We start from the raw sequence: 24,677 nt of genomic DNA, 5'->3' as shown, positions 1-24,677 counted from the left end.
TTAGTTCTTGAGATATCGCGGCAACACCGTTTTCCAACTCTAAAAGCAGATTTGTCTGCTGTGACCTTGAAAATGGGATCAAGGTCACCAAAACCGACTGGTGTCTGCGGAGTCTGTATATACACCATAGTTCCAAATATGAAGACAATCCAGTGTTTAGTTCTTGAGATATCGCGGCAACACCGTTTTCCAACTCTAAAAGCAGATTTGTCTGCTGTGACCTTGAAAATGGGATCAAGGTCACCAAAACCGACTGGTGTCTGCGGAGTCTGTATATACACCATAGTTCCAAATATGAAGACAATCCAGTGTTTAGTTCTTGAGATATCGCGGCAACAAACAGGTGGGACGTACGGACGGACGGACGGTCGTGAATACTATATCCCCCGCTTCGCGCTTTCGCGCGGCGGGGGATAATAATCAGGGTGAACCAGGATTTGAACCCACAATCATAGGTTTCTGGCGTGCCCAAGGGACGCAACTCTGCACAGCGAATCGCGGCGCCTTAGACGACTGGGCCACCCGTGCCGCCGATTCGTCAGTAGGAGGGACATAGAAGGGACATAACTCGTAATAGCCACTGGTGACGCTACAAACAAGCCCAGAAGTTCCAGCCTCGTTCAGCAAGGGTGGAAACTAGACTTTTATAGTCAGTTAACTCTAACTCAGCTCACCTCAGGGTGATGGGGATATATCTTCAATGTCCATACTAAGGGTCACTGATAAAAAATTAGCGTTAACAATTGATAAGTGAGTGAGTTTTCCATGTTTGGAATAGAACCCAGCCCTTTAGTGTGATGAGCCAACGGCTACCCCACTACCAAAACAAACAAAATAGAGCTGTCATTGGGAATAATTACCATAGTCAAATATATAATAGTATACTCATTAAATAGCATCCATCTGACACTTACAGAATACAAAAAAACACCATGCGATCCCCATACCTCAACCTGCGTTATTATGGGGCTAGTTCATCAGTTTGACCTCAGATAAAAATCAAAATTCTTTCTGTGATAGGCTACTAAAACTCAGGAATTAAAGTTTTCAGAATAAGGCTTAAAAAGACAGAATTGGTTCTCAGGCAATCGCTTTTGAAAATATAGTGCCGTGTGTTTTTTGGTTGTTCAAGCTTGTATGTAATCCAATTTTTTAAGGTACTTTTTTGAGCAATGTAATATTTTTAAGCATATCATTGCCAGGGTCGTGTGTTCGAGACTCATAACATTTAAAGATATTATTTATTTTTTTATAAATAAAATTAAAAACGAAACCTGCAGCAGACTTTATGATGATGCGGTCGGTGCCTGAGAACCACGACTATTATTGTTTTTAGCCTGGAGTTATTTTTTTGAGCAGGAGTTATGTTACAAAACTTAAGGAATTACTTTTTTTATCTGACATGGAACTTTTGACGTGGTCTCCTCAATTAACAGAGACATCATGTGATACAAATAATTACAAACTTCGCGAAAAGATATAAAAAGTTTACGCTATTACCTTTGTGAGGCTGTAAGAATCCTTCTGTAATTTTTCGATGACATCAAAGTGATCAGTATCGCTGATGTCCATGTACCGCGTCTTCACCTTCCTGGATGACAGATCCTGAAACCGTCGAGTGAGTGAGTGAGTGAGTGAGTGAGTGAGTGAGTGAGTGAGTGAGTGAGTGGGTTGGGTGAGTGAGTGAGTGAGTGAGTGAGTGAGTGAGGTTTTATGCTGCTTTTAACAATAGTCTAGAAATATCATGGCGGGGAACACAAGAAATGGGCTTCACACATTTTACCCATGTCTAGAATCGAACCCGGGCCTTCGGTGTGATGAGCGAACGCTTTAACCACTAGGCTACCCGACCCCCTCCTGAAACCAGTGGTATGAACCAGGACCACATTTCCAGAACCTTCTGTTTGTAGTTCATTCACTCACAATGGCCTTATTGGGATTATATCTTAGACTAAGTCAGCTAGTGACTTAATATTTTTTTTGTTGCAGTCAGGAGTGAGTGGTCGATATAATGAGCAACAACCTATCATTAGCACACATTCTCCCCGTTCACAGATTAATTACAATGACCTGGTCCACATTTTTGTCAGAAGCATGTCGGCCCAGTTGTATAATTGTGACTCTGTTCATAGTCGCATCCCTTAGCTGTGTCAGGATCTGCTGGTAGTGGATTCAAATCCTTGATTCACCCTGATTATCATCCATGGCCTACTCTGTCAGCATCCATGATTCATGGCTCTCTGGCTTAACCAACAACCTTCATACTTCTTCGTGCAACCTTCACCTTCACCCTACAACCTGTGGCTAAAACAAGCACTGGTCGTCTCAGAGTCAGTATACTGTGTCTGAGTGGGGTATTCATGTTAAACTGTGGCATGGTATCTCAGTGAGCTAGCACTATATATCGGCATCAGTCTGGACTAGTACAAGCAGACGCATGCATGCATGCACGCACACACGCACACACGCACGTCGCTATATAGGTGTAATAGTCTTGAACAAGAAAACCCAGTTCACCTCACCTACTTCAGCCATATTACAATGTGTCACTTTTATGAGGGAGAAAAGTAATCTGTGAACGGGGAGAATGGATGCCAATGATGGGCTTGTTGCTCATTATATCGACCACGCGCTCCTGACTACAACAAAAACAATATTAAGTCACTAGCTGGTCATAGAGCCTTTTGCCACTCGAGTGAGCACAAAGTACGATATTGACAGAGAAGGGATTAAAATCAGGGCAAATCTGGAATTTGAGACACCTACTAACCAAGGTCACATTTCATAGCCACCAGATCACCAAATCAGTCTGCTCTTATGGCAAGTATGACTGCAAGTATGGCTACTGGTATAACCATATCTATATATGCTGAACTTATTAACTGTGTGCAATAACGGACTGATGTGTGAACATAATTTCCTACTTTCTCCATATCGGCACTTTGTCTGCGGAACTCGGGAGGGTCATACTCGGCCACAGCGATGAGGATATCACGCTGCTGACTGAGTCCAGCTATCTCCGAGACGAAGTTGGCGGGACTGAACCTCCATGCATCATCCCTACAGCAGCATGTTGGGGCAATATTAAAGATAATAATAACAACAATAAAAACAACAAGACGACAAAGTCATCAATATCCCCCGCAATGGTAAATACTTGTGCTGAATAAACACATGAAACTTGTTTAAAAAGTAACTAAAAAATATGAATTTAAAAAATTCCAAACCATCAAAAGGTACCAAATCACAACTAGACCTACTTATGTGCCAAGTTTGGTAATATTGTAACATTTTCATGATCTGCTCCGGAAATGAGACAGCTATTTTCAGTCCAAGTCAAAGTTGTTGCTTTGGAAACTTGATTTTTTTTGTAAATCCCAAACCATCAAAAGGCACTTGTTCACAACTAGACCTATCTATGTACCATGTTTGATGTAGAAATATTTCACACTACTGGTGAGCAGTGACACATTTATGCATGGATTACTTTGTGGACATTTGAGATTTAACAAAAACAGTTGCTTTCTGTCTTTGACAGTTTACATTATTAGCAATAATTGGTCTGCTCTGGAAAATCTAAAACTTTACTTCATTACAATAGTAAGTTATTATAGATGACAACAATTTCATATCGATAATTGTTAATATTTCTTTCCATCATCGATAATTCTGATTATCAATCTTATTAGCCATCCCTAGTTGATGCCAATGTTGTCCTTGATTCCCCCAAGAACTTATTCCCTGTCAACATGAGCATTGACAGAACCAGCACTGATTTGTAGAACTTAGTAAATAGTGCATTTGATCATGTAAAGAAAGAAGGAAGCACACGTGTAAAACACACAGACACTGACAAGACACTGACAGACACTGACAAGACAGACACTGACAGACACTGACAAGACAGACACTGACAGACACTGACAAGACACTGACAAGACAGACACTGACAGACACTGACAAGACAGACACTGACAGACACTGACAAGACACTGACAAGACACTGACAAGACAGACACTGACAGACACTGATAGACACTGACAAGACACTGACAAGACAGACACTGACAGACACTGACAAGACAGACACTGATAGACACTGACAAGACACTGACAAGACACTGACAAGACAGACACTGACAGACACTGACAAGACAGACACTGATAGACACTGACAAGACACTGTCAAGACAGACACTGACAGACACTGACAGACACTGACAAGACACTGACAAGACAGACACTGACAGACACTGACAAGACAGACACTGATAGACACTGACAAGACACTGACAAGACAGACACTGACAGACACTGACAAGACAGACACTGATAGACACTGACAAGACACTGACAAGACAGACACTGACAGACACTGACAAGACACTGACAAGACAGACACTGACAGACACTGACAAGACAGACACTGATAGACACTGACAAGACACTGACAAGACACTGACAGACACTGACAAGACACTGACAGACACTGACAGACACTGACAAGACACTGACAGACACTGACAAGACACTGACAGACACTGACAGACACTGACAAGACACTGACAGACACTGACAAGACACTGACAGACACTGACAGACACTGACAAGACACTGACAGACACTGACAGACACTGACAAGACACTGACAAGACACTGACAGACACTGACAGACACTGACAGACACTGACAAGACACTGACAAGACACTGACAGACACTGACAGATACTGACAGATACTGACAAGACACTGACAAAACAGACACTGACAAGACACTGACAGACACTGACAAGACACTGACAAGACACTGACAGACACTGACAAGACACTGACAAGACAGACACTGACAGACACTGACAAGACAGACACTGACAGACACTGACAAGACACTGACAAGACAGACACTGACAGACACTGACAAGACAGACACTGACAAGACAGACACTGATAAGACACTGACAAGACACTGACAGACACTGACAAGACACTGACAGACACTGACAAGACACTGACAAGACACTGACAGACACTGACAGACACTGACAGACACTGACAAGACACTGACAGACACTGACAGATACTGACAAGACACTGACAAGACAGACACTGACAAGACAGACACTGACAGACACTGACAGACACTGACAGACACTGACAAGACACTGACAAGACACTGACAAGACACTGACAGACACTGACAAGACACTGACAAGACACTGACAGACACTGACAGACACTGACAAGACACTGACAGACACTGACAGACACTGACAAGACACTGACAGACACTGAGAAGACACTGACAAGACACTGACAGACACTGACAAGACACTGACAAGACACTGAAAAGACAGAAACTGACAGACACTGACAAGACACTGACAAGACAGACACTGACAAGACATTGACAGACACTGACAGACACTGACAAGACACTGACAGACACTGACAGACACTGACAGATACTGACAAGACACTGACAAGACAGACACTGACAGACACTGACAGACACTGACAAGACACTGACAGACACTGACAAGACAGACACTGACAAGACACTGACAAGACAGACACTGACAGACACTGACAAGACACTGACAGACACTGACAGACACTGACAAGACACTGACAAGACAGACACTGACAGACACTGACAAGACACTGACAAGACACTGACAGGACACTGACAAGACAGACACTGACAAGACACTGACAAGACAGACACTGACAGACACTGACAAGACACTGACAAGACACTGACAGACACTGACAGACACTGACAGACACTGACAAGACACTGACAGACACTGACAAGACACTGACAGACACTGACAAGACACTGACAGACACTGACAGACACTGACAAGACACAGACAGACACTGACAAGACACTGACAAGACACTGACAGACACTGACAGACACTGACAGACACTGACAAGACACTGACAGACACTGACAAGACACTGACAGACACTGACAAGACACTGACAGACACTGACAGACACTGACAAGACACTGACAGACACTGACAAGACACTGACAGACACTGACAAGACACTGACAAGACACTGACAGACACTGACAGACACTGACAGACACTGACAAGACGCTGACAGACGCTGACAGACACTGACAGACACTGACAGACACTGACAGACACTGACAGACACTGACAAGACACTGACAGACACTGACAAGACAGACACTGACAGACACTGACAAGACAGACACTGACAGACACTGACAGACACTGACAAGACACTGACAGACACTGACAAGACACTGACAGACACTGACAAGACACTGACAGACACTGACAAGACAGACACTGACAGACACTGACAGACACTGACAAGACACTGACAGACACTGACAGACACTGACAGACACTGACAAGACACTGACAAGACACTGACAGACACTGACAGACACTGACAAGACAGACACTGACAGACACTGACAAGACACTGACAGACACTGACAGACACTGACAGACACTGACAAGACACTGACAGACACTGACAAGACACTGACAGACACTGACAGACACTGACAGACACTGACAAGACACTGACAGACACTGACAGACACTGACAGACACTGACAGACGCTGACAAGACACTGACAGACACTGACAGACACTGACAAGACAGACACTGACAGACACTGACAGACACTGACAGACACTAACAGACACTGACAGACACTGACAAGACACTGACAGACACTGGAAAAGAAACATACAGTTCAATTTGAAATCCACAGACACTTAGAAACACGCAGAGAAACAGACAAAGACACTGACAAGACACTATCACAGACACATACAACAGTCTTGCACTTTAAATATTTACATACTCATCAAGTTTCAAAGGGTCGTTGACATAGGTTTTAGTGAGAGGTCGAAGGTCATAAACTCCACTGACAAGAGCAGCACCTGGAATCAAGCTAAATATCAAATGGTGCGCTTTTTGTGGGAAAAATGATAATTCTGTACAAAGAAAGACCAACATCAACATCATAAAGCGTTTCTTTACAGACTTTGGCAGACCACTGGCTGAGGCTAGATCATGTTTATGTGGTCAAGAGTTGACAGTTTAAGTCCACATGAAACATGCTGAACTGTCGTATCCCCCTGACTAGTTTGAGATATAAATTGTATTCTTATCATGTTTATCTTGTAATTTGTGAATTTGCAAAAAAAAAGGTCAGATTGTCAATTTCACAAAATCAGATCTTTCACTCCAATACAATACCATACGGTACTTCCATAGAAGGTAGGGTGATACAAAACAGCAAGCTCATGATATGTTATGTATCGCGATTTGCATATTCGTAGTAAGTAATTTATTTTTGCAAGTGTATTGTCTTGCATCAATACAGAAAAAAATCATATAATGTACCGTATACATGAAAGCTCACGATGCACTGGTGTATCGTTTCACTCTAATAGAAGCTGGCATAAGGTGAACTCTGAGTGACCTTTACCACACAGTCTAAAAGAAGGATGCGTACATTCTTGAGCCAATCAGATGTCAGCTTTCTAAAACTACTTGGCCATATTACTCAACCACCTCAGTTCAGGAATTTCGATTTTAACAAATGCAATCCCACAAAGAACACAATAATTCCGTCAAAAGATACTTCCATTTGAGTGTAGATGCAATAGAACCCATTGACAGGGTGAACAAAAAATAAAAAATGCTGCAGCTTTAAATGGAGGTTCCAGAGATCAGTATGCAGAGAGGTATCATTTTAGAGTTAAAGATCTGATTTTAATGAGATTGACTGAAAGGATAATATTCTACAATCAGAACCTATATAATATGATGCAGCTAAGAACATGTTCGACTCTGCCCCCAAACTGAATTCATTTCCTCCAGTAATATAGTGGGCTGACCTTTGATCATCTCGCTGTCAAAGGCATCATCTTCAGCAAACTCACAAGCCAGGACCATGGAGGCAAGGTGCCCCCCAGCAGAGTGACCGCACAGGTAGATACCCCTGTAACCATAGCAACATACCTTGTGACCACGGAGGGAAGCATATTGTTTTCACCTCTTACTTTTCCGGGATCACTGAATTAATCTTTCCACAGAATTGATTGTAGTAGCCTAATTATCTTGCATGAGTGAGTTGTGTTATACCCGCTTTGAACAGTATTCCAGATATATCATGGAGTGTCAGTTTGATGTGGGAGAAAAGCTTGAAGTGATGCAGGTCTTAGACTATTACCACTTTGGTGAAACCAACGTCCATGGTGCTGACAAACCTGGACACATAATCAAGGCGAACTGGGATTCAAACCCACAAAAATAGGTTTATGTTGTGCCCATCTCCCAACATTCATTTGATAATAATAAGATGAAAGTTTGACACTTTGTAAAGACAATCAACGAAGTCACCAATCCTGACCACCTGATCCAGTCAGAAGGATCTTGTGACAAACATACAGGCTACTGGGGACCTCTTGTCACACAGAGTCCCTACAGGGGAGATTATAAACAAGCACATTAAGCACACATGGCAAGCTCCACCAACCTGGACTGATGTTCCTTGGCATATCTCAGGATGTACCTCATTGCTTGTTTAATTTCACTCACAATTCTGTCCATAGAAGCTGAAAGAAGACACATCTGATAAAACACTTGCAATAGGTCAGTGATACAGTGTTCCCTCGTTATTGCGCTCTTCAATATAGAGCTAACTCGGTTATAGCGTACTGTAAAGCATGGCTCCTAAAATTTACTAACATTTTTAATAAACTCAAGTTTTCCAATGACTCGATGTTTTCCCCCATCTCAGAAAACATTATATGCTTATCACCGCGATCAAGTAACACTGGAAATACCAGTTAACAAATCCGAACTGAAGTATGCAGTTTAATCCTATTATTATAATATCTGGTAATAAAGAAATTGTTCACTGTTTATCTTGACTATGTTTGCAATATATTTTATTAATTATATTCAAAATTTCATTCAATAATTATAATAATGTTTACAACAATTTCGGCAAAATCGTAAGAGAAGTGATCGGTGGATTGCACAACTCACTGTTATTTACAGCAACCATGGTCAGATTACCGCTATTGATGCCTTGAAACAAACTTTAGTTGCAAGAGAATGGATACACTTATCATAAATGCCGTACCATTAGTCGCCATGTTGAGTCTTCCGAAATAATAATTTCTATGCCGAGTGCAGCATTATGTCCACAATAGCAGGGAGTGAATGTTGTTTTGTGCCACACAATGTTTCAGTTACATAACATCAGCTTTACACTAATAGAATCTGGTCCAGACAAACCAATGATTGATATGATAAGCAACAATCCATGACATTAGATGGAGTGAAATGGGATTTAATGTCGCGTTTATGAGTAATGTACTTATATAGTGATATGCATGCACTTGTGTGTGCGGCTGCTTGTACTAGTCTGCACTAGTCAGGTTCATAGTGCTATCCCACTGAGATACTAGCCGCAGTTTAACATGAATACCCCACTCAGACACAGTATACTGACTCCGAGCTGACCAGACCTTGTGTTACCTCTGAACACTGTGTGGCAGTCAGGGCAACAACAAGTACCATCTCTAGGATGCGGCAAGGGAAACAAACCACAAAACTCTCAGCAGTGAGCAGATGCTCTGTCCACGAGAATGAGGGGTGGCTGGGTGGTTGAGTGAATGAAAGGGATGAGTGAGTGGGTGGGTTGAGTTGGAAAGGGTTGGGTTGGAGTTAATAACACTGCTTTGTGAATATTTCGGTAATACCATGGTATAAGTCACTAATGTTCGCATTTCTTTCTAACTATGCACCCATTCCTTCTGACTATGGTTGAATAAACATATCAACTTCAGTGTATGCATGACCAGATTGTTTTATTACATGTATCTAAATACATTTTGCCCGGGCTATGGTATAAAATTCCCAATCGAAAATTTTTGTACCTGCCTCTTGAGACCTACTGTGGGTACCCAGGTAGGGTCGAGTAATAGGGGGGTGGGTACCCGGGTAGTAAATCTGGACTCGTCCCAGCCCTAGTAAGAGCTAAACCACTTTGAGAAATGCATGCCCATGGGTCTGGTGCTTGCTCTGTTTTAACTCTTGCTGGTACCAGAAACATGATAGTGGGAACAAATGGGGTCCTTTTCTCCCTAGGGTGAGTGTTATGTACAAAGGGAGACAACTTATCTTCAGTTCAAAGGGAGACAACTTACCTTCAGGGGCAAGGTCATAACCAACAGAAATCACCGTGGCGCCAGCTTTGCACAATGGAGGTGCCATAAACCCAGACATCTCAAGGCTACCAAGAAATAAAACACATTTCCATGGTAATAAGAACAAGATGATGACAAAACATTAAATAAAAGAAAAATATTAAGGATTATCCCATGCGCTCATGTAGTTAACCGCAACTGATCGTGACAGGTGATTGAGTCACCCAACCATCTTATCTGATGCTGTGCTTGATTATTGTATCAATCTAACAACAAAATATGATACTTAGATATAGATTTGAAATCTGAAAGTCAACAAATATTTTCGTTATCTGATCGATGAGGTCATTGCCTATGGTAGTCACCATCTTTGTGAAGCTATACGAGATAAGAACAGTGATCTTATTGGATATCACGTTTTCATTACAAGGGGCACAACTCGTGATCTACGCGAGGTGGCGCAAGGGTTGAGCCAAGAAAAATGGCCTTGATGTGGCAAGGGTAGACACGAGGCTTTGATATAAGCTAGTGGACACGCTTGCCTCGGGAAGATGATGTAACTATTGAAAGCGGAACAGTTAGATGTATGTGATTTTCAATCATGCTGAATGAATGTTGATGCAATATCTATGACAACTATGCCAGAATATTGTGGAATTGCAGCCTATAAAGTCGCTGCACTGGAAATGTCACCAACAGAACTGCATTCCGAATGCATTCCACACAACTGGTTACACATGTAGTAAAACTGTTTGAGTCAAAAGTGAAATGATGGGTTGGTCGGACTACCGGAAACCCTAAACATTTGGTCCAACCATTGTAGTGCTACTTGACATGGAAGGTAGCCATCAGTGTGATACTACTTACCTCAAGTTTTGCCAGTAGCCCCCATGGATGTACACTAATATAGGGAGACCTGGAACACAGTGAAATACATTGAGGGCAGATCCTACGTAACGTTTAATCATCTGCACAACATAATTTATTTTCAGACGTAATAAACATTCTCAACTTCTATAACAAATTATTACAAATGTTATATTTGGGACAACACTCTCTCAGTAAAGTACAACTTCTAAACAAGTGAGATAGTTGTATGGATATACAAATTCTTTATTACAATGATTGGTGAAGATTACAATGTGAAGAAGGCAGGTCATACATGTGAATAAAAGGGTGGGGTGGGGGCTTGGGGTGTGGGCTTAGGGGCTCAAAAGCCTCTAATTACTAAAAATTGGAGGTTGCAGAGAAATGTGAAAGAGTCACAAGGCTCTGTAGCTCACCTGACACATACAGAAACAATGGTAGCCATGATTAAAGTCAGACTGGACTCATGTGAGCATGTATTTAGAGACACCATAGTTGGGATCATTCATACAAACTTTCAACTCCATTGGCTTTGTACTTTCTGAGATGTCAAAAATGCAGTAACACTAGAAAAACAGGGGTGTGTGAAGGTTAAATGTCATAGTTTGATAAAAAATAATAATCAAAATATGCCCCAAACCATATTATATGTTATACTGCATACAACACACTTCATAAGACAGACTGGAATTCTGTGAGCAAGTTAACACACATCGACATTAAACTGAATACAGTACTCTACAACACGTGACATTAAACTGAATACAGTACTCTACAACACGGACATTAAACTGAATACAGTACTCTACAACACGGGACATTAAACTGAATACAGTACTCTACAACACGTGACATTAAACTGAATACAGTACTCTACAACACGTGACATTAAACTGAATACAGTACTCTACAACACGTGACATTAAACTGAATACAGTACTCTACAACACGTGACATTAAACTGAATACAGTACTCTACAACACGTGACATTAAACTGAATACAGTACTCTACAACACGTGACATTAAACTGAATACAGTACTCTACAACACGTGACATTAAACTGAATACAGTACTCTACAACACGTGACATTAAACTGAATACAGTACACGTGACATAAAATTGAGCATCCTCAGAAATTGTCCGTTAAAATTCATATGGACTTCCCAAACTGAAACGCTAGAAGATGGACTGTTACGGTATTTTGTAATTGATTACATACAGAAATTAATTATAAGTGGTACCAAATTATAGTCAGGTCAAGTAAAATGGGGTTGAATGACAAGATTCTGGTAAAATCCTAGATAATTTTTATATTTGTATACCTATCCTGCATTACTCCTCAATGCATACTACTGCTCGTTCTTGACAGAGGAAAGAGCTGTGTGAAGGTCTTTGCTTGAAGAAGTTGTTCCAACTAGCAGAGAGGCCAACCCTATCACGCAGCTACCCACCAATGGAAGTGACGTCACGGATCCTCACATTACTCTGGAGTCCGGAACATAGGAAGGCATCGTGGGGAGGCAGCTCTGCGACTGGTGGGTCTCTTTAGACGCAGTAATGCAGGATAAGTATACAAATATAAATAATATCTAGGATTTTACTAGATGTTTTACTTATTCTGCATTTCAATTACATGGATGGGAAGAGTCAGGTATGCCTTGTTTTCTGGTACTATGCAGCCATCGATGATAACCCTCTCAAGTTAAGGCCTTAGACTGGAGTACCAAGCTGTATGCAAACACCGACTCTGGACATGAGGCGAGGTCAGTGACGTTTAGTAGTGGTGACATGTTGAGCCACTACTAATGGACCAAAGCTGTGTGTGCCTTGCACATCCTCCAGTGTGACATCTCGCAGGTAGTGACTGGCGAAGACTGTGTTTGATCCCCAGAAACACCTCTCCATGATGGCACTTAAAGCGCAGTTGCTCTGTAGCGCCATGGTGGAGGCGACCTGCCCGGATCTCATGCAGTTGTTGGAGTGTTGAGGGTCCAATCCCGCTGCCTCGTAGGCCTGGAGAATGATGGCTCGTAGCCAAACACGATTGTGTTGTAGCTGACTTCCGCTCGCGAGGTTGCAGATACCAGTATGAAGAGGCGTCATCGTTGTCTACGGCGTTCCTTGGATTGTTTGATGTAGCAACGGAGCGCTCTAACCGGATATAGACCAAGCTCTTGTTCGTCTTCCGTGCCAACAATCGATGATAGGGGAGGGATGAGGAACAATCTATCTAGCTGTCCCAGGAGTTGATTCTTTGCAATGAAGTCCCAGCACAGGCCCAGATGCATGGCTCTGTGTGCTCAATGCTCAAAGTGGACGCATGTGACGTCCAAGGCGTGTAGCTCACTGACACGGGCTGCTGTAGTGAGCACCAGTAGGAAGACCGTCTTTTTTTGTCAGATTGTAGAATGACGACGTTTTGAGTGGCTCAAAAGGCGCATCTCTCAGCGAGGTGAGAATGACATTCAAGTCCCAAGCTGGTGGACTGAATTTCGCCTTTTGGTCTTCCAGCCTGAATGAGTGGAGCAGCGCCTTGAGTTCCGGGATTTTCATCATGTGCCGATCTTTTGGAACTGCCAGGTTGGAGTTGAGCGCGATAGTGAGGGTCATGGCTTAAGCTTGTGTTGCAGATGGAGCATGAACTCGGCCAGGAATTGAGGCAATGCAGATGTGGGGTCTCGTTGCTTGCCCCTGCAAAAGCTCTCGCAGGATTTCCCCTTGTTATCATAGAGGCTCCTGGTGGTCGGGCGATGCGCCATCGTGATGGCCCTTGCCGCTCTGGCCTGGTAGCCCTTGGCGTTCAATGCCCTCTGTAAATGGACCCGACGTAAGGTCATAACTTGTATGGTCCTGGGTGTGGCTGTCTGCTGTGAGGGTTGATCAGCAGATATGGCCAATCTGGGAGTGGCAGTGGGTTGGCGTCGGTTAGCTCTCTGAGGTCGACGAACCAAGCCCTCGCTGGCGCGACCAAAGTCAGATCGATTCTGACGACCTTGAGGAGCATAGGCAGCAGAAAAGCGCATGCTCTTAGTCCTTCCCAGGGGACGCTGAAGGTGTCGAATGCCCAAGCCAGGGGATCCGGGACCGGCAATATGTAGGTCGGAATCGGGCAGTTCTGGCTGGTGGCGAATAGGTCTATGTTGGGGAGACCGTGGTGTAGTAGTGTAAAATCACAATGCGTCCCCTCCCGATTATGTATGATGTAATTTGTTTATCCCACTGTGTGGGTTTATGAAACAAATATTACGACAAACGTAAGACAACATACAAACGGAGACAAAATACTTGCAAGGGTACGCCAATGGTGGGGCACCAAGCAAGAAGATTACAGAACGCAGGCGAGCAAAAACGCTACAGCAAAAAACAGGTCTGGACTCAGCAAGTGACAAGAGTAATGTGAGGATCCGTGACGTCACTTCCTTTGGTCACGTGGGAGCTGTGTGATAGCTGTGTTCAGCTAGCTGGAACAACTTCTTCAAGCAAAAACCTTCACACAGCTCTTTTCTCTGTCAAGAACAAGCAGTAATATGCATTAAGGAGTAATTCAGGATAAGTAAAAAATATTGCTCTTGCATATATATATACATACAGTGTGTGTGCATTTTCATTCATGCAGGATTTCCCAGCTGGTATATCCCTGAATGTGCCGTGTAGCGATGTCTTTCAAAAGCAGAAAATGTAATGGTATCTAGGGTAAACACGTACCATTTCTCTTTGCATTTTTGGCATTAAAGATGTCCAGCTTCTGTTTCTTTCCCGTACCGTAGGGGATGTCGCTGTCGCAGTCAAGGCACCAATGGGCAACCTTGCTACCTGTAAAAAACAACATCAAAACTCATGTGTTGTACAACTTGGAATTGGTGTGAAAATAAAAGTAACATTTAACAATTATGAACTAGGCAGTGATAGATATGGCCACTATTCTGTTTGTCTGAGACTAGTTAAAATCTAGTTGTCTGCTAACTAGTTGGATATAACCATTGGTGTCTAACCCTGTTTGGGAGGCTGTGCTCAACTGGTGGTTCAAAATCCAAACATTGAATAGATGTCAATATTTATACCAACCCTTAGAAGGCCTTTTTTTAAAGTCATAAATCAACTGAACTACATGTCTCTATAATGTCTATATAAGTTATTGCTAATATTCAGGATTTTTGATAACATACATTAACTTTGGGAAATTGTTAAAAAGTAGAAACTTTGTGTCTGACAAGGTACCAGCATGACCAGGACACAAGCTCACTTGAATATAAACTCGGTGATTTATTTACGGTTCCAAACTAAGTGCCCTTGGCAAGCAAACTGGGGAATATCATGATATTGATCAAAATTTAATTTGTTTAATGATCCAATTTTCGAATATTTTGAGGAATTGAGGAATAAAATTCAATTCAAACTGAGAACATTAACTGTAATTTGCTGCACACATGGTGCCAATTATCGGCCTCTGAGCAGGTCTAGATAAATCCCTGGAATTTCAGCTGTGATAAAAATCGATATACAACACCAGTCAGTGTTCGAAATAAGCGCCTGCCCCTGGACCATGGCTGGTAGATTTGGGAGGGGGGGGGCCCGTAGTTTCAAATTTGTACGGGTCCTTAAGGCCTACAGTAAATAACGTGTTGATTTATTTGTCACAATAAGATGCAGTTTTATCAAATGAGGGCCTGAAGAGTGTAGTCAGGCCTGCAGTTTCTAAAGTCTGTGGGTCCTGATGGCCGCCTGGCAATGTTGTTTATATCAAACACTGCCACCAGCTGTGATAAAGTACAGCTTACATGAAGCGTAGTGACATATTGTGGGGTTGACTGAATCTAAGGTATTTAGGCCACATAAAAACATGTTCGTGTTTTTCACTAAGGTACATGATACATTGGTGCACCACGAGTTTTCCCACGACGATGCGATACACAATGTTTTTTTCTATATTGATACGAGACAATACACTTGCTAAAATATTACTTACTGCTTGTTTAATGACATCAGCATTCTTGTCAGTCAAATATCTCAAAATGTGTTGTAACTAGCGTTTCAATTCAAGTTCACAACTAAACGTGCCTGTCATGTATTTACACCTTATTGCTCGGGAGTATGCAAGCCAAAACACCACAGAACATGGAAGGAAGCCACCATAGTTTACTTAGACATCGCATCCATACATGACGTCATCATATGACGTAACGAGATGATGTGTACTTGGATATTGCGGGAAACTGTATCACACGCAATGTAAACAACTATAAGGAGAATACACTACACTCCTCCCCTCTAAACATTTACCTTATGATTGTATTAAAGATTAGAGTCCATCAATAATATTGACATATATATAATAATAATAATACTTCTACAGTCCATCGGGAGGTGTACTACGATCTTGCTGTAATGTTAGGCTTCTGAATAATAGCAACATTAAAGTCCATTTCATTATAACTTTTATAACTGGAATTAACACAACTTTTAGAACTTGTAAATTCTGAGCTTGAATAACTGTTGAATTGACAATTCCTGCGAGATGCCAGAACTGTCCTCATTAAAGTCACAATGTTCAAAGATCAAGTCTCTGCACTTGTTTTCGTGTACTCTGTGGATAGCGTCTTTGTTCACCATTTGTTGAAGTCACAGGTTTATCAAGAGTTCTCTCCCTTGATTCAAGGTTGCTGGCTGGCTTAAACGCTGGTTGTAGCTTGTGTTGAGTAGTCTCCTCCTCTGTAGGAATGGTATTACCAGTTGTTATCCAAATAAAGGTGCCCTGCGTCCCCTTGCAACAAGTAATGGTAGGGTGAATTCTTTCTCATTGTATACCACAGTTACCTTGGCTTCTCCAAGTAATGGTATTTTCTTTTCTGAGTAATCGTGAAGAGTCACTTTTGTGGAAGATAATGGTATCTTATCGAAATGTCTCTTGTACATCTCTTCTCCTATGATAGAATGACTAGCAGCCGTGTCAAGGAACAATGCAACATCCTTTCCTTCTATGGTAAGAGGTATCTTGAATCCATCATTAGATTTCTCATTGCGATCCATAGAAAATATTGCGTACAAATTCTCAGCCCCTGTATCTGAATCTGACATCTCTGCAGTTTCTTCTACCAAGTGTGCCTTCCCAGTATTCTGACGATAGCCAGTTCTCTGATTCTTTGCCCCTATACTTCTACAAGCTCTTTCTATATGTCCCAATTTCTTGCACTTATTGCACTTCTTATTCTTATAGTAACAGTCATCTGGGTCATGATTTGTGAGATTACACCTAAAACATGGCTTTCTTTCTGGTTTTCTCATCCCATCCTCGTCGTCAAAACTGTCATGTATTTACACCTTATTGCTAGTTTACTTAGACATCGCATCCATACATGACGTCATCATATGACATAACGAGATGATGTGTACTTGGATATTGCGGGAAACTGTATCACACGCAATGTAAACAACTATAAGGAGAATACACTACAGTGCCCACAAGAAATGTGTCTACAGCTAGTTTTTCGTTTTTTAGCAAGAAATTTCAACGCGATTTGACGTAAATATGTGTATCGTGATATGTATCGTATCGTATGGTATCGTCACCTATGTATCATGATACGTATCGTATATGTATCGTATCATGACCTTTCTGTATCGTTTCACCCCCATTTCTCATCACAGCCTCTGTAAAAGCCAGCCTCTAAATCAGTCCCTTTCAACTTGACAACAGTATAAGGATCTATACCGAAACGTCGCTTTTTACAGTATTAAGAACTTGTTATCCATAAATTGTGTCTACTTTGTCGTCCGTCAACTTCTAAGTAATGCCTATCAAACAATTGATGATAGACTGACTCAAGGGGAGATCTACGTGCACTGATGTGTTTGCTCTCACCTTCTGTAACAGATTTTATGTGTGCATCAATGACCTCATCTGGGCCATATCTGTGAGACCATCGACTTGGGGAGTAGTGATAATCAAGTTCCTGAAAACCAGGGAAGTCAGTGAGTGTATTGTTTATGCACAGTCAGCAATATCACGACAGCCTACACGTTATCAAGTCAATGTTATTCCACTTCATGTGCAGCACCCACCTTACCCCCACAGCACGATATGGCTCAAAATATTGCCGATGTGACGTTTAACTTTAACTCACTCACTCACTCCACAGCAAATGAAATGTGCCCCATGGCTAATTGTAAAAGGTGACTAACTTTGGAATCACTGTTCACCTTGATTATGTTTCTAGGTTTGTTAGTACCATACCCGTGCTTGTGGGTTTCACCGAAGTGGTAACCGTCTCAGACCTGCATCACTTAGGGCTTTCCTCCCACATTACGCTGAATCGCCGTGATATAACTGGAATACTGTTCAATGAAGCATTAAATCCAACTCACTCACTCACTATGAAGGGAGCACATTGAGACCAGTTAGTAACTCAGAAGGACTTGTTTCGGACTCACTGCAGTCAACAACATACGGACATTAGACATGAGAGAGCACACTGAACACAGACCAGTCAGTAACACGCTGAAGTCAACACCATATGAACAACATTAGACATGAGGGAGCACACTGAACACAGACCATGCAGTCAACAATATAGGAACAACATTAGACATGAGAGAGCACACTGAACACAGACCAGTCAGTAACACACTGCAGTCAACAACTTATGAACAACATTAGACATGAGGAAGCACACTGAACACAGACCAGTCAGTAACACACTGAAGTCAACAATTAACATAGGAACAACATTAGACATGAGAGAGCATACTGAACACAGACCAGTCAGTAACACACTGAAGTCAACAACATAGGAACAATATCAGACATGAAGGAGCACACTGAACACAGACCAGTCAGTAACACACTGAAGTCAACAACATAGGAACAACATCAGACATGAGGAAGCACACTGAACACAGACCAGTCAGTAACACGCTGAAGTCAACACCATATGAACAACATTAGACATGAGGGAGCACACTGAACACAGACCATGCAGTCAACAATATAGGAACAACATTAGACATGAGAGAGCACACTGAACACAGACCAGTCAATAACACACTGCAGTCAACAACATATGAACAACATTAGACATGAGAGAGCACACTGAACACAGACCAGTCAGTAACACACTGCAGTCAACAATTAACATAGGAACAACATTAGACATGAGAGAGCACACTGAACACAGACCAGTCAGTAACACACTGCAGTCAACAACATCAGAACAACATCAGACATGAGGGAGCACACTGAACACAGACCAGTCAGTAACACACTGCAGTCAACAACATAGGAACAACATTAGACATGAGAGAGCATACTGAACACAGACCAGTCAGTAACACACTAAATTCAACAACATAGGAACAACATTAGACATGAGAGAGCATACTGAACACAAACCAGTCAGTAACACACGCCAGTCAACAACATAGGAACAACATCAGACATGAAGGAGCACACTGAACACAGACCAGTCAGTAACACACTGAAGTCAACAACATAGGAACAACATCAGACATGAAGGAGCACACTGAACACAGACCAGTCAGTAACACACTGAAGTCAACAACATAGGAACAACATCAGACATGAGGAAGCACACTGAACACAGACCAGTCAGTAACACACTGAAGTCAACAACATAGGAACAACATCAGACATGAAGGAGCACACTGAACACAGACCATTCAGTGACACACTGAAGTCAACAACATAGGAACAACATCAGACATGAAGGAGCACACTGAACACAGACCAGTCAGTAACACACTGAAGTCAACAACATAGGAACAACATCAGACATGAGGAAGCACACTGAACACAGACCAGTCAGTAACACACTGAAGTCAACAACATAGGAACAACATCAGACATGAGGGAGCACACTGAACACACACCAGTCAACACCTGTGCTGTGGTCAGCATGGCCTCAATGGTAATACTGACCTTTTCTGGAATGGCCATTTTCTGTGTCTTCCTGATGTATTCTAATCTTCATTGAACATGACCAGGCCTGAAACAAAACACAACCATGCTAAACATATTTCTTTGTGTTAATAACAATGTACATTCCAAATGACATTTCTGTCAAATGTTGGTTCACTGATTCAACTGACCAGAGCCAAATAAAGAAGAAACAAACCGAGTTAATTTTGTTCTTATTTACCTGAACCAATCTTTTGTTGATGGAATAAAAGAAATACAACATGGTATTAATACCAACATTTCCTGTTGACCCGGAGTGACCTGATGGCCCTAGGTAAAGCCACAAGGTGAGGTGTGGTGAAGTGTGTGAGTGTGTGTGTGTCTTATAGTGATAGACCACCAAGACACTGTGCTGTAGTTTAATAGGGACACCCCTTTCAGACACTATACAGACTCCAATCCCACCTTGGTATCCTCTTAATGACAAGCACCAGACAGGGAAACAACAAGTACCATCTTTTAACATCTTTTAGTATGATGCGGCCGGGGAACCACCCACTTTTCACTCTCCCTGATGCTCTATCCACTGAACCACAGATGTGGTTCACAATACAAGGAATTTTAAAACACTATTCACCGATGGTACATTATTTTTAAGGACTCTGAGGTAGTGGTCTATTCTGACCAGGAATCCCCATGGTATTATACATTTTATCACAACAGAATCAGGCATTTACCTAGGAGCTTAGATAAATGCACATGGTTGGCAAATTGCGTAAAAAGGGATAATACGATCTCAAAAATTGAGAACTTGTGTATGTTTTTTATAGTTCCACACTTAGTGAGTGAGTGAGTGAGTATGGTTTTACGCCGCTTTTAGCAATATTCCAGCAATATCACGGCGGGGTACACCAGAAATGGGCTTCACACATTGTACCCATGTCGGGAATTGAACCCGGGTCTTCTGCATGACGAGCGAACGCTTTAACCACTGGGCTACCCGACTGCCCCTTCAAAATTGAGAACTTGTGTATGTTTTTTATAGTTCCACACTTAGTGAGTGAGTATGGTTTTACGCCACTTTTAGCAATTTTCCAGCAATATCACGGCGGGGAACACAAGAAATGGGCTTCACCCATTGTACCCATGTGGGAATTGAACCGGGTATTTGGCATGATAAGCGAACACTTTACCCACTAGGCTAGTGCACCGTCCCTCCTATATTTAGAGGTTTTCTAACACTGCATTCAATGCAGTAATGTCCAACAAAGTCACATATGCATAATGATACCACAGGTTAAACATCTGCCACTGACAATTCCGATGTTGATCTATAAGCAGGGACATCTAGGATCCCGGCTATGCGTCCATGGCAGGCAAAGAGAGGCAAAAATCATTATTTTGTTTAAAATTGAATTTCTTAAATTCAAAGGTACATGAATTTTAACATTGAATTTAATTACCTTAAACCAAAGAATCAAGCGTCCTCTCTACTAGTCCCATCATCAGTGAATAACGTGTCACCTTGTCCAAGACATAACTTTAGTCATCACAACAGTACTAACATCAACTTGGAAATTTTTAAATCCAATTTTGAAATTTCTGATGTCTTTCTCTGAGCAGGTCAAGATCATCCCTCTTATCACACTGAACACTCACATGCTACAAAAATGCTGAAGTAATTGATTCATGAATTATATACATTCCTACAGAAACAGCTGGTTCGTCAATACAATAATGGTTCCTGGGCTAGCTATTAATGATAAAAGCTGCATGATAGAATTTCAATGGCCTATGTTTGTACATATTGTGATAGAGATACATACTTTAGTGTCTGTTTAGCACTCAATAGAACTTACTTTTTAGTTTGAAACACATATTAGAAAACATAGTTTTATAAATAGGCTCAAGAGAAATTGAGAGATGATCATCATAATACTGTTTGTTGTTTTGTTTGCCTGTATTTTGTTGTTTAACGCCACACTCAGCAATATTCCAGCTATATGATGGTGAACCCCTTTTGTCAAATCAATGTGTTGAACTAACAGACAGGTCCAACAAACTCTGTCTTTATTGACCACTATTTACCCGGATGTGTTGAACTAACAGACAGGTCCTACAAACTCTGTCTCTACTGACCACTATTTACCCGGATGTGTTGAACTAACAGACAGGTCCTACAAACTCTGTCTCTACTGACCACTATTTACCCGGATGTGTTGAACTGGATCATGGAAGGGTTGAATTCCTGGTTGTCACAAAATTCAATTTATAGTTCTCAGATTTAAAAATAACTTTAAACTCAAACCACATCTAAGAATGTGTAATATTTGAATGCAATACATTCAGATGTTTATGTATAAAATGTAGGTATAATAAATGCTTCTGTTCATATTTCTTATTTATTCAATGTTATTTACATAATGTATGCAGAATGTGGTACCTTCAGTTTTCTGGTGGCTAGGTCAGATGGTAATGAGATAGAATTGAATGTGTTGAACCATGGATAAGTCAAACTATTTATCTGGTCTCCAGGAGTTCAAGTGAGTGAGTTGGATTTAACGCCTCTTTTAACAGTATTCCAGTTATATCACGGCATGTTAGCTTAATGTGGGAGGAAAGCCCGAAATGATGCAGGTCTCAGATTTTTACCACTTCTTTGAAACCCACCAGACAGGGCACGGTGTCGACAAACCTAGAAACATAATCGGGGAATCTGGGATTCGAACCCCAATCATGGGTTTCTGGGACGCTTCAGGGGCACAACTATCCACAGCAAAATGTGTCACCTTTGACGACCAGGCCACCCATGCCCCCTCGGGAATTTGAGACCATTGGGATCTGCTGTATACAAAACATATATTTAATTTTGCAGTCGATCGAATACCGACTATTCACTGCTTACTGCGTGTGATAGCAGTCAAATGAATGCTGATGTTGATTTTGTGCATGCCTTACATGTGAAGTGGCACTCTTCTTTGATTGAGCATATATGGGTTACCATGGTTACAGTATTCAGTTTAAGGGACATCTTCACAAAGTAAAGGAGTTAACTGACTACAAAAGCCTAGTTTCCACCCTTGCCGAACTAGGCGGGAATTTACAGGCTCGTTTATAGCACCACCAGTGTATATTACTAGTTATGTCCCTTCTATGCGCCTCCTTTTGACCAATCAGATTCCACCTCATATCACTTGCAGTTGCTTCAAACAAAATGGCGGTACCACGATCTGATCAATAATCAAGGTCCATAACGTAAAAAAAAAGACGGGCCTTACCTCGTAAAGTGCATCAAATCACTTGAGCGCCTTGACTGAAAACATGAAAAGATTTTAAATATTTATGTTGATGCCCAGTTGGTGTCAAACCATCTTCCTGATGCTAGGGAGTTAACTGACTATAAAAGTCCAGTTTCCACCCTTGCAGGCTTGGACACTCGCCCCGTGCAGACGTGTCCTTCCAAGCTCTCAAAACTACAAGCTGACTATGAGAGACCTCTCAAAGTCGTTACCGAGAGAGCTTGTCTCCATCCTGGAGCCCTTGCTGGCTTACCGGGTTGGGGACTACTCCCTCAGGATTTCCTATAAGTCCAAAACCTCCACGCTCTCCATCTCCTTTGACTTAGGTCAAAAGAAGAGGCCTCTGGTCAAAGCCCCGGCCAAGACCAAGCCTAAGGAGAAACCCACCCTGGCCCCTACCCCTGCTGCACCACGCCCGGTACAGAAGAACAGGCCGCCCAAGGTAAAGAAGACCCCACCAGTCTCCGTCATGGAGATCGATGAAAGTCTTCCCACTACCCCTCCGCCCCCAACAGCAGCATCGGAACTCGCTCCCCTCGAATCCAGAGGGGAGGAGCCCTTTCGCTCGCCTGAGGGGACTGGACACGGGAGAAAGAAGAGAAAGAGGAGAAGCATCTTCTCCCCAGAGGCTTCACCCCTCCCAGCTCCTACAATCACCAAGTCCATAGAGTGTCAGACCGCCGACCCACCAGGCCCTACACTCAATGACAGCCACACCCAGACCGCCACTCCACCAGTCCCCCCTCTCCGCGACAGCCACACCCAGACCAACCCGGTCAAAGTGCCAAAGGAGAAGCCAGGGTACGCGCGGCTAAAGCTCACCCGGGAATCGGCTAAAGTCATGGACCGCTTCAAGCACCTTCCCCCCACCGCCTCTGGGGCACCAACAAACAGGATCCACCCCAGCAGCCGCCCCCAACCAGCCATGGTTATGGTCCAGACCATAGAGGGCGAATGCTTCGAGCACGAGATGCACAGCTTCCAGGACCTAAAGGACTTCCTGGAAAACAGCGATGTCGTCTTCTCAAACAACTTTGTCGCCGCCATGGCCGCCCGCCTCGTCGACGGACTCTTCCCAGGCATCTGCCGTGAATAGAATGCAACATCGCCTTCACGCTCCTCAGCGGCCAGTTGCAGTAAATTCCTCTTGTCGTCACACACGCTCGCCAGCCGATGCAGTGCCTTCCCACGCTTGACCCCCTCCCCTCCAAACAATGCCCTTTTTTTCCATATTATTGAGTTTTCTTTTACCACCCACTCCCACCCAGCCAAAACCCACCCCACTAGATTATCATTTTAGATTTACCACATTTACATCTTTTTGGGTCGCACTTCTTTATTTATTCATTACGCTTTTTTTTTCCCCCAGTAGT

At 42.4% G+C, this 24,677-nt stretch overlaps 1 protein-coding gene across 3 annotated transcripts in view; it reads right to left on the bottom strand.

Moving 5' to 3' along the window:
- The window catches only part of LOC124148978 (kynurenine formamidase-like), a 34,723-nt gene that overhangs the window by 5,761 nt on the left and 4,285 nt on the right, over positions 1-24,677 (bottom strand). For 2 of the 3 annotated variants that reach the window (XM_046520287.2, XM_046520288.2), the window contains exons 2-11: positions 20,027-20,093; positions 17,954-18,044; positions 14,800-14,907; positions 11,091-11,139; positions 10,224-10,309; positions 8,543-8,621; positions 7,902-8,005; positions 6,860-6,938; positions 2,925-3,060; positions 1,501-1,605 (exon numbers count right to left, since the gene is read on the bottom strand). In XM_046520287.2, coding sequence (XP_046376243.2) covers positions 1,501-1,605; positions 2,925-3,060; positions 6,860-6,938; positions 7,902-8,005; positions 8,543-8,621; positions 10,224-10,309; positions 11,091-11,139; positions 14,800-14,907; positions 17,954-18,044; positions 20,027-20,044 — 855 coding nt within the window. In that variant the 5' untranslated portion in view covers positions 20,045-20,093. Of the gene's footprint in view, positions 1-1,500; positions 1,606-2,924; positions 3,061-6,859; positions 6,939-7,901; positions 8,006-8,542; positions 8,622-10,223; positions 10,310-11,090; positions 11,140-14,799; positions 14,908-17,953; positions 18,045-20,026; positions 20,094-21,468; positions 21,660-24,677 lie in introns of those variants that run through there. The other variant, XM_046520289.2, reaches the window with a different exon arrangement.

This window comes from Haliotis rufescens, unplaced genomic scaffold, assembly GCF_023055435.1.
Source record: "Haliotis rufescens isolate VD_foot unplaced genomic scaffold, xgHalRufe1.0.p SCAF_8, whole genome shotgun sequence".
In the NCBI taxonomy this organism is placed as follows: Eukaryota; Metazoa; Mollusca; class Gastropoda; order Lepetellida; family Haliotidae; genus Haliotis; species Haliotis rufescens.
This window is presented reverse-complemented; position numbering and strand designations above follow the sequence as displayed.